General features: G+C 36.3%; 1 protein-coding gene across 2 annotated transcripts in view; it reads left to right on the top strand.

Annotated features, from left to right (window-relative positions):
• Positions 1-17,968, top strand: part of LOC129268142 (acyl-CoA synthetase short-chain family member 3, mitochondrial-like) — a 69,594-nt gene that overhangs the window by 27,530 nt on the left and 24,096 nt on the right. For both annotated transcript variants that reach the window (XM_064104898.1, XM_064104897.1), the window contains 3 exons: positions 5,369-5,545; positions 10,444-10,595; positions 13,594-13,697. In XM_064104898.1, coding sequence (XP_063960968.1) covers positions 5,369-5,545; positions 10,444-10,595; positions 13,594-13,697 — 433 coding nt within the window. The remainder of the gene's footprint in view (positions 1-5,368; positions 5,546-10,443; positions 10,596-13,593; positions 13,698-17,968) is intronic.

The raw sequence follows: 17,968 nt of genomic DNA, 5'->3' as shown, positions 1-17,968 counted from the left end.
GGTAGTGTGCGATGTAATCTACATGGCTGTATGGTAAAATTTTCCAAAATAATGAGATTTTATTTTATATGAATTAATTATGCTAATTTATGCATAAATCATACTTTTTGCTCTAATTCACTAAATAAAGCTAGAATGCTAATTTTTGTTAAAAATATTCTTTGTAGCATTCTCAACAATTGATGGCAATTGAAAAAAACTTTGATTTTTAAAATCAATTTCTTATGTATTTTATTGTTTTATGAATTTCTTATGTATTTCTTTGTTTTTCAACCTTTTGTTTTTCTTTGGTTTTTTCGCCAGATTTATTGCACAACCTTTTTAAAGCATAATTATGCTAAAATCAATTGCTTTCAGCTGTTTAAAGTAAAAATAATCATATCTTTATGAATATGATGAGAAAACTCAATTTGCATTGATTTTGTACACAAAATCACGTTTTGGAACAATATTTGGTCTGACATGCACTTACAAAATGTTGCATAATTTCAGAACCGCGTACCCGGGCGTCGTAAATTTGGTCTCAAAAGATGCGCGAGACTTAAAAGTATAATCTCTGCGAGTGGCGTGGTCAAAAAATTTCGTGCAGCGGAATGATCGCAGAAAATGTTGAGGGGGGGGGGGGTTGATTCAACCCCCCCCCCCCCCCGGCCATTTTAGGGTTAAGGGCAACCTAAAATTGCATTTGTTCATGTGCAGGTACATGTACTATGTTTGAAGACAGACATTTTTCCTCTATTGTAATTTGCCTTTTCTGGTAGTTTGTCTTTTGTTTTTGCTGTTTTCTTAAGCGCCTTGAGCATTTAATCAAGATGGAAAAGACCCTATATAAATCCTATGTAGTATTAATTGAATTTAACTTTATTGTCCATAAAGGAATTTTTTTTCACTGGTTTACACACATGTAGATACAATGTTTACACACTAAACAAAAGATGAAGAAAACATGTCAACATGAGGAAATGATTTCAACTCCGGTATGCATGGTTCACTCAAAATTGACAATACACAAGTATTTGAAATACAAGTCAAAGTTTAAGTCGGGTTAAGGAATAAATTCATAAAAATAGCTATACCAGTACTGTAGTTATCGACAAGAAGTACTGGATCAAGCTGATGCAAGTGCAATTGTAATAGAGAGTATTAAGGGAAGTGCAATAGTAATAGAGAGTATTAAGCGAAGTAAGAGAGGTGTGTCTGATTCTACGAAAATCTCTAATTAATTTAAGTGAAAAGTCAAAGTTATCTATTGTAATGTAGTGATTGTATAAATCAATACATACATATAGCCTAGACATCATAATGTAAAATACCCCTTCTCAGAACCATCCCTTTTTATGTCCATACCCCCTTCTCAGAACCCTTATTCATTTATTTAATCCACGCCAATAAAAACCCTTATTGTTAATAGTTCAAACAACCCCTAATCATAGAACAAAGAACTGCCTTCCCCTTCCCAATAATCAAACCCCCCTTTTGTCCTATACCCAAACACTTGGATTATAATTTATGTAGAAGCTTGAATATATATTGAGTGTACACCCAAGGGTGGAGGTTAGATAAGTTAAGATCATCACAGAGTTAAGATCTACATCGACGTACGTTGTGATACGCTTTTCAACTCTACATGTAATATTGCTGAAGACTGATTATTAATAAAGTTTCTTGATTGAATTTTACATCGATTGTTCCTGTCTGGTCATTGATGCTCCCAACTAAGATATGAACGATCCCAACACAACATGGTGGAGAACCCGGCTTTTACTTTCTAGTGCATGCGATAGAGGACTGACACATATTTCCCTTGAATTAATAATGAAATAGGAGGAAAGACAGACAGCTTTGAACCAGAGTCAGTGACGAGAACCCAAATTTTTTTTATTGAGAAACACTAGATCGTGATCATGGCTCTGTGCTTCCATAAAAGACTTAGAATTTCTCTCATGACAATCTCAGAGAAATTGCAGATATAGGATATAGAAAGAGTTAACTAGCACTAACATGAACTCGATCGGCTAACGAAAACTTTACCGCAAACATACGTGTATGTACGATGACAGAGACATTACCCAAGATGGATGGACAGACGGATGATACAGACGGAAGAGTAGAAGGACAAAACAGACAGATGGACAATAGGACAAGGACATCAATGGAAACATAAATGACAACTGGAAGCATGACAAGACCATCGTCAACACCACGACGCCGACCATCATCATGTCCAACTCTATGCTACGACAATATAAATCCCGAACTATATGGAATGAACGACTGACTTTCCCTGAATTAATATATATAAAAACACTGGACATTACTTTAAATACTGTGCTATTTCTTATACTCTATTTTAATTACTGTTAGAAGACATCTCCTTCATTTCTGATTGGTAAGTGAAACCATTTTCTTTGTTGTTCCACTAATGAATGAAAGTGTGAGAGAGCGACTAAATTTATTTTTTTTTTGTTACATGATAATTGTATTTTCATGGTTCATAATTTGTCTAATTTGTGATGATAACATCATCTTTATCCTATACTGCGTTCACCTTTGTAAGAACAACATTCCAAATTCGACAAACACTGACCTTTCTAACCATATTCTTAATTATCCTTTATGACTTAAGTTGAAGCCACTGATATTGATAATTCCAAGGAATATCGAGCTAAATAAGGATTTACCAAATTAATGCAACATGATGTTCCATCATTTCTCAAACAACGTTGCAGATGTGATGTAATCAAGGTAGATGATAATACGAAGCAAAAATGTTTTATATTTCAATCGAAATCATGACGATGTAATTGGTTAACATTAACATGTAAAGCAAAGCAATTTCCAGTGATAAATGAAACTGGACTACACATAGGCCTTGTGTGTCAAGAAATACGTTTTTATTTTGGTTTTTATTATTTTCTTTTAGTATTTCGCCGCTTTGTGTATAACATGAAATTTATCAAGTTTGAATACACTTGAAATAACCATTAAGATATTATCAGAGCAAATTAGGAGTGAAACTCATATAGAAGATATGGTGCGTAATCCTATTACAAAAATATACTTCGGAATTTGAAGTGAAAATAGAAGCACATTTCCCTATGATGAGGACGCCCACCGCTCAGAAATTGGTTGATTTGTATTATATTATTGTGAAGTGTACATAAACTACTTTGGTGACATCACTTCATCAATGAGAATGATGAGAAACTTCCAGAGTTCAATGCTGAGCAAGTTATGTGTACCCAGCTATCAGGCCCAATCAATGATTCAGATTACTTGCATGCAATAGCGGACAACAATGGGATAGCTGCCCCCAGACCTTTGACAAAGACCGACCTGGAAAGACAGTTTGAAATGCTTATGAATGCCCCCATTGATAAGAACATGACTCTTCATAGAGGACGTTTTAAGAATGGACATTTACAATTACTGACCTCATTTGACCAAAGCTTTAATAACACCACCAAACAAGTTAGATTTTGGTGGAATGTCGATTTGTATAGAGGCACGGACGATTTAATTAATGACATATTGACTAATAGACAAATACCAATAACAGGGTCCCCAGCAAGATTTTACAAGTCTTTGTATGTGTAAGCTTTAATCTCTTTACAATAGTGTATACCCTATTGTAATTTTATAGATATATTGTACCTTTGTTATTCCTGGAAGAGTTTACTTCCTAGATAATGTTATAACTCATAATGGTTTGAAGAAGACCCGTATAGCAATTAGTAGTCAAAATCTTGATGAAGGTATGTTTTATTGTTGTGTCGAATTGAACACATGTTAAAATGCATTTGTTCATGAACATAAAGTTATATATCAAAGTTCATCAATATGATGACATAACAGGGTTTGAATATACTCTTGTTAAGTGGTACTGAACAAGTTTGAATTTACTTGTTAAACTTTTTTTTCATTTAATATGATTATAAAAGGAAATTCATGACAGGTTAGGTTGTTAGTGACTCGAGTTTCTATGTTAATGCTTCGTATGCAGTATAATTAGGCCTATTTAAGCATAGACACACTTTCAATGCCTAGAGCGCACCTGTTTTTCTTATATATAATCATGTTGGAATATCACATTTGTATCTTTGATTTCGTTTATCATCAGAGTATGATGAGAATTTATACATTAATGGTCGATAGCAGTAAAAAGATAGACACACTAACTAACTTAGCTTATATATTGTTAATAAACTATTACATATACAGTTCAGTGGTATTTATACCTTTAACCTTAACTGATACCAGATTTGTTTAACTTATATTGTGAAAAGAGTTGTTATCCATTGCTGAATTGCCTTGGCTAGTAATAAGAATATTTGAAACATATACTAATTATTGTTATTGATACTTGAATTGTTATTCTAGTTTTTACAATTCTCTTCATTTTTACTTTGTCTTTTATGTGCATAAGTCTGCACAATTTATTATTATTTTGTTTAGTTTAAGTGCATAATGTGCACTGGTTTCTGAACAGAAATTGAGATTTATGTTTTGAATTTTGAGAAGGGTTAGCATTATGTCTATTTTTATCGTAATACCACAATTATGGAATGATTTATGCTAATCATTTAATATGAATTTATTGTATATATGTATAAATGTTTGAAGTATTTGTTTGGGAGAGAGAATGAGCGTAAGAGGAAATGGAACAATGATCAAATGTTTCATTTATCGTTTTCTTTTCTATTTCTCTGTATTCACTTTATAATGTATATAGTTAATTAACCCCAGGGTATTTATTCCTCTGATTTTGCTTTCTTTGATTTTTTTCCACATGGAGGGGAGCCTCAATTTTCCAAAGAAAGGGGATGTAATGTAGTGATTGTATAAATCAATACATACATATAGCCTAGACATCATAATGTAAAATACCCCTTCTCAGAACCATCCCTTTTTATGTCCATACCCCCTTCTCAGAACCCTTATTCATTTATTTAATCCACGCCAATAAAAACCCTTATTGTTAATAGTTCAAACAACCCCTAATCATAGAACAAAGAACTGCCTTCCCCTTCCCAATAATCAAACCCCCCTTTTGTCCTATACCCAAACACTTGGATTATAATTTATGTAGAAGCTTGAATATATATTGAGTGTACACCCAAGGGTGGAGGTTAGATAAGTTAAGATCATCACAGAGTTAAGATCTACATCGACGTACGTTGTGATACGCTTTTCAACTCTACATGTAATATTGCTGAAGACTGATTATTAATAAAGTTTCTTGATTGAATTTTACATCGATTGTTCCTGTCTGGTCATTGATGCTCCCAACTAAGATATGAACGATCCCAACACAACACTATCATGATTAATAACAATCAATTATTATTATTATTATCATTGATTGTAGGCGCCAATGAGGCCGACAGGGGGCTATGTGGTGACCCTGTATTGGACCATGAAACATCTCTATGGCATGGAACCGGGCGAAGTATGGTGGGCTGCATCGGATCTGGGCTGGATCGTAGGACATTCCTATATATGTTACGCTCCGCTCCTGCATAGGAACCCAACTATTATCTATGAGGTAAATAGTAGGGAGAGAGAGAGGGAGATAGAGGGGAAGGGGTGGCCTGGGTAGGGAGCAAGAGATTTGATCTGGTGGGCTCCATCGGATCTTGGCTGGATCGTAGGCAACGTTCTCGCCAGGTTCACTCTGACGCTTGGCGGCGCGAAGCGACGCAAGCCGCGCAGCGGCCTCGGTGCGTGCGAAGCACGCACGGGGGGAGGGTTCGGGAGGGGGGTGTCCCCCCTCCCGCGCAAAGCGCGGTAGCTATCGAAAATATCAATATCGACGAGCTTAGATTGCTGCTAAATGCACCACATTTTATGTCTATTTAATGCTTCTCCGGCCACACAGCCGTAACGGTTGCGCGAATTGCGATTGAAGCAGAAAGGCAATTACTGATAACTTAAAAATTGAAGTCAATCTCATTTTATACTTACAGTTTATAGACTATTTACATCGATAAATTAACTCCATACTTTCCAATGTTCAGATCGATATCGCTACATATCCTTAGAAAGTGCGATTAATTTTGTGAATGCGTGTTGTTTCTTATGTCAATGACCGACTGCATCTACGGACCGCATGCGTAGCCCTTTGAGCTTGCGCTGCGTCACGCCCTTACTAAATCCAAAGATTGTTCCGACTTTACACCTCGGTCTCATTTGTTCTACGGCGGCCGTACGGCGAGTCGAAAACAGCCGTTTTAACATTTTTTGTACCATAGGTGGTTACCGTGGTTTGAATAAAAATGAATAAAACGGCTGTTTTCGACTCGCCGTAGAGCAAATGTGACCGAGGTATTATTTGGAAGCCTCGGAAGTTTTCTTCCGAGGCTTCCAAATAATGGGCATCGGTATTCATGAGACGGGGTCCCCAACTTATATAATTTGCATGTTTTTTTTGTTTGGTTTATTCGATACTCACTGAAACTATAACTCTCATAAGACTTCTGTTGATGATGTTTATAATAATTTCCAATCGAGATTCTTTTATCACTGTCAATTATTGCTGTGTTCCTTTGTATTGTTCGTTACTCACCTATAAAATAATGAATGTGCTGTGCTCATCACGAGCGTGAGAAATATTTTTAGTCATTCATTATACTCTAATATTACGAATTTGTTTTTCTTAACTGCGATTTAAAATGTTTTGAAAGTATAGGTTAATTGACAGGAAATAAGATTTCTATTTTTACATAATACATTATGTAGGCCTACAAATACAGCGTGTGTGAAAGAGAGGAAGAGGGGTGGGGTTGTAGGATGGTCGAAGGGAGAGAGCGATAGGGGAGGGGTCGTGGCGTGGACAATGACAAGGGGATGTTGAGATCGTGTGTGTGGGATTGGTGAAGAAGTCAATATTCGAAGCGAATACATTTTTATAGACTTGTCTATACTTCTACCGATGATGACGGCCGAATAATCTTTCTTACATGTATATTTTGGTGAATTTAAAAAATATTTTCTTGCACCATGAGTGGGATGATCGAGGTACGTGATTCAATAAATTGCATCACAATATCACTATAGGTGTAGTTTGAAAATCACGAACAGTTTATTAAAAATGAATAAAAGAGAAAGATCTTCTTAATTTTATAGCCCCCATCCAGCGTAAACACCATGAAGAGTTTTTGAGGTCACGAAATCAGCTGATTCGCACTCTAAACAACAGGTTAACAGGTCACACACGTGGGACACATTCCAAGGGCGGGAATTCGGGGAAACCCGTTTTCAAGCACAATGATTGGCTCAACCCAGAAAGTGAATACTAATTAGATCACGTGCCATCGGCTTTGGGGCGTCTCGTTCACATTCCAACTCATTTCATAAATATCATCCACTCGCAGAATTAGGCTAACGACGTTGCCAAGATATAACTCATATATAATAAAAGCACAATTCCGATATAAAACATAAAGACATAAGTGAACTTGAAAAATTCATCCAACGATATTCAAATTATACTAGCAACTCATTGTGGGCGTGAAAAAACGATATACATATCCGATATCCTCTAAAACGTTCACACATATCAACTTCAATAATTCGTACTTGAAACGAATATCTGTGAATGAATTGCCAATTCCACTTTGTTGAATGTGTACTTCTATCGAAATCTATTGAATCACGTACCTCTCCCGACCCAAGGTGGATTTTCCAATCGCCATAAAGATTATGCAGCCACAATCACAGTAGACACATCCATACATGAATATTAATTTCATTCGCTACGAACTTAATCCCCTCCCCACAAAGTCACAAACATCCCATCATTTTCATCTACATTGCCCACGGCCACCCCCATTCTCTTTTTTCCCTTTACACAAATTAATTTCAAATGATATTTTGTTTTAAATCGTAGTTAAGCAATTGTACAACAAATTCATAAAGCATTCACTGTGATGACTAAAAACATTTCTCAGGCCCGCGACAGGTGCGCTCATTATTTAATTGGCAGGCAAAGAGTAATAAAGAACAATGCAAATGAAAATACACTGTACGTATAACTCACATTAAAAAAAAGAGTCGTAATGATAAAAAATGTGAATAATATTGATAAAGATTATTAATTATGAAAATTATAACAGATTCAATGAATATATGAAAAAAATCAAATTAAATTAGTTTTGGATCCCATCTAATTTTGGAAGACTATCGGATCCCCGGATCAAGGATTTTGATGCCATGTGCGATTTGTATTATGAATGTGACCGGCGCGAGTGCAGTGGCACAGAACTTGGTAGACACGCCGTCGCGAAATTAATCAACAGTTTCAAAAGATCGACGTAGAGATCAAGACTTTGGAAATAATGGAGTAAAATCGGAATTTAAATGTGAATAAATCATTTTGATGTAAGTAAATGAGTTGGACATTATATCAATCCATTCCATTGGCTTTGTCATTATTAACGTGATCTTTGAATAGTTTTTCTCAATTCGCTCTACGGCAGTGTCATCAGAAATGCATTCAATGAATTCATGTAGATGTAGCTATAAAGGCTGGGGCCTGGGACGAGATGAAACTATATTTCGATCGAATTTTGATAGTAATTTTGACACACTTTATTTTTGACATAATAAGTGACAATATCAACTGAAATTCGTAATAATCTAAATTACATTGCCCAAGCCAATAACCCACGACACCCCTCTCCCCTCACTTGTTTTTGAGCGTATTTACTACCATTTTAAAGACGTAAATAATGTGAGCAATGCGATACGCAAATGCGAGGTAAACATCTTCGCGCTTCCCACAAAAGAGATTGGGCCTCGAGTCGAGGTCGTATCGTATATAGCGCACTAGTAGTAGTGAGTGAGTCAAAGAAATCCCGGGAAGAAATCGTGGACGAAATAATCGACATGTTTATTTTAGGATCTGAAAAGCAGATTATTTTTTTATATATTATTCAGTTTTTGTGTAGATCTAGGCCTGCTTTACAGTTGTCGGCCACGGTTGTCGGGGAAGTTCAGGGTTGGCGGATTTGCCCTGAAAATTTTCAGGCTTGGCGGCGCCCGCCAACCGTGACGCGTGGTAGCGAGAACGTTGATCGTAGGACATTCCTATATATGTTACGCTCCGCTCCTGCATAGGAACCCAACTATTATCTATGAGGTAAATAACAGAGAGATAGAGAGGGGAGGGGGTGGCCTGGGTGGGGAGCGAGAGATGTGATCTGGTGGGCTGCATAGGATCTTGGCTGGATCGTAGGACATTCCTATATATGCTACGCACTGCTCCTGCATAGGAACCCAACTATTATCTATGAGGTAAATAGTAGGGAAAGAGAGAGGGAGATAGAGGGGAGGGGGTGGCCTGGGTAGGGAGCGAGAGATTTGATCTGGTGGGCTGCATCGGATCTGGGCTGGATCCTAGGACATTCCTATATATGTTACGCTCCGCTCCTCCATAGGAACCCAACTATTATCTATGAGGTAAATAACAGAGAGATAGAGAGGGGAGGGGGTGCCCTGGGTGGGGAGCGAGAGATTTGATCTGGTGGGCCGCATCGGATCTTGGCTGGATCGTAGGACATTCCTATATATGTTACGCTCCGCTTCTGCATAGGAACCCAACTATTATCTATGAGGTAAATAGTAGGGAGAGAGAGAGTGGGAGGGAGAGAGAGAGAGGAAGGAAGGGCAGGAAGAGGGAGGTGGTGGGGAGAGAGAGATTAGATATGGTGGGCTGTATTGGATCTTTGCTGGATCGTAGGACATTCCTATATATGCTATGGTCTACTCCTACATACATATAGATCCGCTCCTGTATAGGAACCCAACTATTATCTATGAGGTAAATGACAGAGAGAGAGGGTGGAAGATGGAAAGGGGAGGGGGACGGAGGAGGGAGAGGAGGGGGGTGGGTAGCAAAAGATTTGCTCTGATGGGCTGCATGAGATCTTGTCTGGATCGTAGGACATTACTAGGCTACGCCCCGCTCTTATATAGGAACCCAACTATTATCTATCATTTGCATATATAAAATGAGGAAACATTTTGTAAGGGCCAGACATGGCCAATGGGGCAAAATTTCTACAAAACTGCGAGTGAAGCGAGCAAGCAACATTTTTGACATTTGACCTATTCAGAAAGAAATTTCCTATTTCACCCTTTTTTTCTTCCATGATCTTGTGTTTTTTTCCCCTTTTTCTGGGTGGTGAAATTTTTTTGGGGGCCATGCTCCAACCATCCCCATCCCCCAACCCTTATCCCCCACCTGTACACCAGTGGGGTAAATAATGGAGAGAGAGAGAATGAGAGATATTAGTTAGTCCTTGTGCATAAGACTGATCTTGGGTAGGTCATCGGATGTCACTATAAATGCTGTATAACTCATTTCCTTCCTGAAAATTCAAGAATTGAACAAAAGTCAGGCAATTTATTTACTCTCTTTATTACACTCTTTCTCTCCCTCAGGGTAAACCAGTCGGTACACCCGATCCTGGAGCTTTCTTCAGGGTTCTGAACCAGCATGACGTGGTGTCCATGTTCACTGCTCCAACGGCTCTTAGAGCCATCATCAAGGAAGACCCAGAGGCTGCCCTTGCTAAAAAATATTCAAGAGATAAGTAAGTTGAAAGTAGGTCAGGGCTATTAAACTTATATAGGTATTACATTTAACCAGCATGATTTGTGATGACATCACAAAATTGGTGATAATTGAAATATGAAAGGATATTTGAAGCATTTTGGATGAAATCTGGACAATGACTTTTAGATTCTGTTGACAAGAAACTAATACTGATATCATAAATACTGCAGGCCATTCTTGGGTATTTGTTTTTTACATGTGAATGATTAATTCAAAATTAATATGAACAAAATGAAACTGCGAAAAGTGAGCAACTTTTAATATCTGAAGTGTACCTTTATAAAGAAAGGAAGGAAAGCCGAGGGAACAGAGGTTACATACAATGCACATAAGCATATATCAGGAAATACGCATATATCAGGAAATGTTTTATCTCGAGTGTCCCAGAAGAATAAAGTCTAATGGCATTTCCATCTGCACAGGGTATTGTTTCATATAGAGCTGTTATAATAACATGTTCACCATTTCTGTAACAAGTAAACTGTCAGCCAATTAAATTGAATGACTTCAGTAGCTTTAAACTGTTATTGGAAACTTGTTATTATAACAGACTTTATGAAACTGGCCCCAGGGTGCGGTTTCACGAAAGATGTCAGCACTGGCAAGATGTCATTTTCTTACAGTTACCATGGTAACAGTCTCACAGTTGCCATAGAACGGTCAAGAGACTAGTGCTACTTAGCCAGTTGGATTTCTCTAAATTTTTTAGAGCTGACAGTTACGTCATTGGTGACAAACTTTTATGAAACTGTCCCAGAGGTTCATGACACGAAGCTTTATAGCATTTATAGTACATTGTTTATGATTGATTGCATTGATTCCAATATACAGTTAATAATCATGAAAATCAAGTGTACAATTAATCGCTTTTGTGTTATGGGACCCTGACCTCTGTTTGGAGCCCTGGGGCCGTATTCTGAACATTGTCTTTTCTCCATATTTTATCTTTTCTCAGAGATATGACAAAATCGGTATTCTGGTTGATGTCATTACTTTTGTCCCAAAAATTGTCATAAATTTTGTCTCTTCTCTTTAGTGCGCACCAAAAATATGCGGCTTTAAATGCGCCTAATCCTTTTATACAAGCAAAAGATATGACAAAAGTTATGACACGGGGGTAGCAGTCATAAATTTTGTCATATCTTTTAGTACCAAATATGCCGATACCCTGCCGACTAAATGTCAAGCAAATAATGATATTATTTAGATTAGATTGTGGTATTAGTTTCACTCATCATCCATGACAATTTTCAAAATTATTTTTTCATGCTACAATTAGTTAGGCCCTACATATTTATTCCTCCTTTTTTCTCTGTTTTCCTTCTTTTTCTACTTCTCCTCTAAAATCCTTCAAAGCTCCCTGTCTCTCTTTGTAATTAAGCGCATCAATATATGCATAGTTGCGCGATGCCAGCAACTGTTTTGGGGATACGCCCTACCTGCCACGGGGCCTTCCTATTGGCTAGAAGGGCTCCCACTGGGAACTAGAGATGATTTTGATTGGTTTGCTTCCGAAAAGATGGGCGGGAACTTTGACAGATATGACAGGGAAAAGACAATGTTCAGAATACGGATTTGTGACAATCATAGCGGTGTCACATCTCGGAGAGAAATGACAAAATTTATGACAAAAGTTATGACAGTGTTCCAGAATACCACCCCTGGGTCCTCTGGTCCTTCAAGACAACAAATAATAAATAAAGGCTTTAAAAAATGCAACACCCGACCCCTGAGCATTTTGTTTCACTACAGATTATGGATTGTGTGTAGTGTAAAATATGATTTCTATTTTTCAAGTTGGGTATTTTTGTTTGTTTTTAAATTTGCCTTGTTTTTGTTATGCAACTATTCTTTTGCATGTCATTGTAGTACAAGAGACCATAAATGTAATCCAAATAAATGTGTGATAGCACCACAGTGAGTTAATATATTAAGGAAAATACATCATGTAATCAATCAATCAGGTGACACTGTGTCTATTGCCCAGCTCTATCTCAAAATAAAACGAGCCAAGAAACACTATAAATGTAACTTTTCAATAGGAAGCTTATGGTATTGATAGCTTCATGGCAATCATATATTTCTCTTGTAAATCTAAATTTTAGATATATATCTAGGCATGTTTGTTACCTACTAGCAAGAAGTGGTCAATCATTATTTACTTCATGAATATTTCTTTTTATCCAAAATTTTATTGAATATTTGCGTAATTGCCGTTTTGGACTCCTCAGAAGACCAGCCACTTGGTTGAAGAGGGCTTATCCCCTCATATGGAGAAGAAATATAAAATTTTGGATAAAAAAGAAATATTCATGAAGTAAATAATGATTGACCACTTCTTGCTAGTAGGTAACAATCATGCCTAGATATATATCTAAAATTTAGATTTACAAGAAAGAGAAATGATTGCCATGAAGCTATCAACACCATATTAAAGCTTCCTATGCTTTTTTAATAGTTGGCCCTTCATACCCTCATCTTATTGATATATCTGTCTCCAATCTGAATGTTTGATTGTATAACATTTGTCTTATTTATCATGAATAATGGCGATGTATTGAATGATTTGTTACTAATGATTTACTATCTTTTGATGGACGTTACATTGTATTTGATATTTTGTGAGATATGAAAAATAAACCAAACTGAAACTGAACTGAAACTAGCTTCCGTTAGCATTGTCAACACAATTCTGCTTTATTTTTACTGGCATTAATTTGGCTGAAGAGGATCAATCCAGCTCCTATGTGGAGAAGCGATGTATGAAAAAAAAAAGTTTTGGCAATATTAACCTCAGTTTAGCATTTCCAATATGACTCAAACTAACAAGCATTAATTAATTCTTTTGGACCTACTGGCCACCAATATAAGTTTTGGTTCTGCTATCATTGTCATTATAATTCTGACTATAAAAAGGCATGCATTTGGATTAAATGAAGATGGTAATTTTAGTTTTGCATCCTTTATGTTTGTAGATTTAGAATATTGTATGTTGCTGGGGAGATCTTTGACCGGGAATCGCTCCATTGGTGCCGAGATGTTTTCAATGTCCCGATAATTGATCACTGGTGGCAGACAGGTCAGTTTTACCGAGACCCGTCCTTACAAAGAATTACAATTGATTCGATCAACCTCAAATATATGGAAATCCATCATTGTCATAATTTTTTCTTCAGGAAATTTGCACAAAGTCACTTGTAAACAAAGAAAAATACACTGAATTGTCAAGGCTACAATAAATGTATGAGTATGTATCCTATGTTGAAAATATTTTGAACATGTATTTTAGATGTTGAAGTTGCTGGCTTTCCATAGTTGTGGTTGATCGGATCAATCGCACCTCTTTGTAAGATGGGGCCCATCATGAATGTTTGCTTTTATATTTTAATCTTTTTATTATCATCATTATTTATTGTTCATATTCACAGCCTTTGAATTCTGTTTTTGTCAGGATTTTTTCTGAGTATCCTACATGTACATGTACCATTTAAAACCAAACTTTACAAATTAATACTCAGAGATTTATATGATACATTGTGTTGCTTGTGTCATTTAACCTCAATCAACCAATGAAGGCCAAATCAAAGGCTTCATCCATCCCATTTCACTATTCATTACAATTAATCTGTTAAAGCCTTTCGTAACTTTTGGAGAGCCACCACCCACCTCCCCCTCTCTCCCTCAAAAGAAAAAAAGGGCTCTCACTGTCCAGTTCATACTGTATGTCGCCTTGGGGCCCCATCTTCTTGCAATAAGATTTGCGATTCAAATTTTATTTGAATTGCAAATAAAATTTGAACTGAAATTGAAGTCGAATTTGTACCTCTTCATTAAACTCACTCATTTAGGGCCTTTTCGCACGTGAATCTTGAATCATCATTGTAATGATGATTGCAATTCGTTTTTAGAATCATCGGACCTTTCACACGCTCACTCGAAAACTGTGATTTGAATTTGAATTCCCAAGGGGAGGCGGTATGTGTCCTTGATGACTTACCAATCAAAGCACTGCATCGCAAATACAAACTACGATGAGTGCATGACAATTGTGTTATCTACAGAAGTGCATAAAGGTCATGTATTATCACATGTTAGTCAGTCATTGACAGCGGTTTTAAATCCTGTTTACTTTGGATCAGACAAGAATAAATATAAAATGAATGCATGAACTCTTTGCATCTTGCAGTTGCAATATTTATTTTCCTGTTCTTGAATGTACACATGTACATCTACATGTATAGTTGCATGCACTAGCTGATCCAGGGAGGGGGGGGGGTGCACAGCCAGCCCGTGCCCTCCCCCCCTTTGAGAGGCACAATCAAAATTTGTAATGTAAATATGCCGTTCTAGCACTAGTGTCCCCCCTCCCTTGGAATATCCTGGATCCGCCCCTAGTTGCATGCTAAATTGTCGAGTTAACAGTTATTTATGTGCAGTTCATGACATGTCCACATGCTACGAGTACAGTGGTGCTAAAAAATCTGGGAACCCCACCAGAAAGTCTTAAGTTCTGTTATGTTTTACATGTGGATAGTTAATTGTGAAGGCAGGCAATAAAATATTACATTTAATCAAGTCTGTTTCTCTAGGCTTGACGAACATTGTAGTGTTGTTGTATACACTCAACACTCGGCATGAAGGAGTGCATTTTGTGGTGGGGTTCACTGACCTTTGAGCACAACTATATATATGTACATGTATACGAAAATGTGCAATAGTTCACAGAATAATGGTCAATCACCCTTCAAACCCTTTTGCCTTTTCCAGCTCATCATGATGTGAACAAATACATGTAAATGCAACTTTTGGTATCATTCTATTGTCATTATACTGAATATATGCCCCCAAAGTTAATTTGATTTGATTTATTTGATTTATTGTTTACATGTACTTCTGCATTCATAACATTCGTATACAATACAATTTTCATTACATAACAAACACAATACAATGGTAATTGATTTTAGTATGGATCATACAGAAAAAAAAATATATAAAAGTCATTCTAAACAAATATGATCTACTACCAACGAAGAAAATTTAACATTTGGGCAATTCCAGCGTAACGGACATGACGTTCAGACAAATTTTTGTAATTCAAAGGTTTATACAGTAGAATTAGCAGTCTTTTGATAATTGCTGCTGAGCTTATCAGACACATTTAAGTATCAGTTACATACACATGAAATTTCAAATCGTTTCGTTGAACAGTTGCAGAGAAATTGCACTCTTTGTCAGCGTAACGGACATGACACGAAATGGACGAAGCATTTTTACCTCCTATTGCTTATCAAAATTCCTGTGAATTCTTAGATTGCATGCACCTGACGCTGGTGTTAATTTAACCTTAAGATCATGCTCTATCCATAAAATGGTGTTTAACAAAAGTTTTACAGTGCATTCTGTATTCATAGCTCAAAATGTAGCGTAACGGACATGACACATGAAGCGTAACGGACATGACAGTTTTGTCCACTTTTTGTAAGCGAATATAATTATTTTATTACAAGATATGGTACAAGTCTAATTGGTTACTTGTTAAGGCTAGAGGTTAGAGACACACATCATAACTGGTAATCTGTAATATCTCCTATTATTTTGCAATTTGAGAGGGGGGCTTTGCGTACAATATTTATAAAACAAAAAAATATTTGGAAAAATTTCTTTAACACTAGTTAACAACAGTTCATGATTATTTTCCAGTTACTACCATCCGCCACATCTAATTAAAAGAGAAAAAGTTGATAGTAAAGATTATTTGTTATTCATGGCTTACTATTTGACAATATACACTAGCGTAACGGACATGACACCCTTCTGAAGTGAACTTCATCAGCACTTCTTAGTTGCAAAATGAAAGAAATATGAATAATGAATGTAATTATTAACAGCAAAGTACCTTTACTAACATTCTTAAGAAAAAAATGTAGATATTATTGGCACTTTTGGCAGGTATTATTAATTTAATAGCTATAGCCCACATGATAATTTTATATAGAATACAATGCTTTAATAGTACCATAGGCACACTGAGAAGAGCAAATCAGATTTTTTGTGAGAAGAAAACAAAATGTACCAGACCTGATTAAATCCAAGATGAACATACACCTGTATTATAAAATGTATTTTATGATAAAGAATATGTACTAGTATTAATGTCAATTTTAAGATTAAAAAAATGATATTAAAAAGTATTTTAAATTTCAATAGCAGTACCTGGAAACCAGTCTTTCATTATCGATTATGTACGAGTTATAAGGTAATCGGAATGTTTGTAATTCGCTTCTGAGATTTTTTTCATTCAAAATAAAGATCCTTGGTATAATCATCCTTTAATCAAATCTTGGATGTACTCAATCTTACGATCTTGCTTGCTGACAAATGTGGCTGTATCTTATTTCATTGTATTGTCTGCGCTGCTTGTGTACAAACGAAGATACATCATTCAAATCATGATTATGGCTGACCAAAATACTATGATGACATAATTTATTGATCGCGCCACATTCCTTCCACAGCCTCTTTGCTTTGTGATATTAAGAAGTGCCACTGTAGATTCATGGATTCATAGAGCTACATCATGTAACACAGATATCTGAATATTTACAAACTTGTTTTAAATGTGAGCCAGTGCCATCACTGAAGAAGTTGAGGGTTGGTGAAAGTCAGATACTTTGCAGCAATGTCATCAAAGATCTCATGAATTCACAAGTTGGAGTTTTATCATGCTCCAAACTGTCAGTGCAAACACCTAAGATAATCAATTATTGTTCAAACACAAATGATGCAGATTGTGATCCGAGTATGTTGCCAGATTTAGCTGCATCTTATCCTAATATTATGTGGCATACCGTTAATTCTCAGAAAAATATACCAGAACAAGAGCTGAACTTTAATCATTTACCAACTTCTAAAAATAGCTAGAATGACATGCAGATTCTAGGAGTTATTACATCCAGCTATCCTCAAGCAATTGAGACTGACCACAGTCTGTGACACTGAGCCTAATATTTTGTTTTTGTGAATGCTGCCTTTTGTCATATATTAGGTGTCATGTCCGTTACGCGAATTGTCATGTCCGTTACGCCATTTTTATGAAAATGAGAAGTGGTCAGGGAAAATTATTGCTACACATGGTAGGGGGTTTAATTCTAACATAGAATCTGAATCTGCAGTACCTTCAGACAAATTTCCTGTAAGCTGTGAAAACTTTAGGTGAAAAACGTAACGGACATGACACTGATAATGGTAAAGAAATCACATTAATCTGAAGATCGATTTCTCTAAAATTGATGAATGGCATGAAATATCACAATGATTTTCTGTTGATTTAAACATTAATCATCTATA

The sequence above is a fragment of the Lytechinus pictus genome, chromosome 9 (genome assembly GCF_037042905.1).
Source record: "Lytechinus pictus isolate F3 Inbred chromosome 9, Lp3.0, whole genome shotgun sequence".
Taxonomy (NCBI): Eukaryota; Metazoa; Echinodermata; class Echinoidea; order Temnopleuroida; family Toxopneustidae; genus Lytechinus; species Lytechinus pictus.
This window is presented reverse-complemented; position numbering and strand designations above follow the sequence as displayed.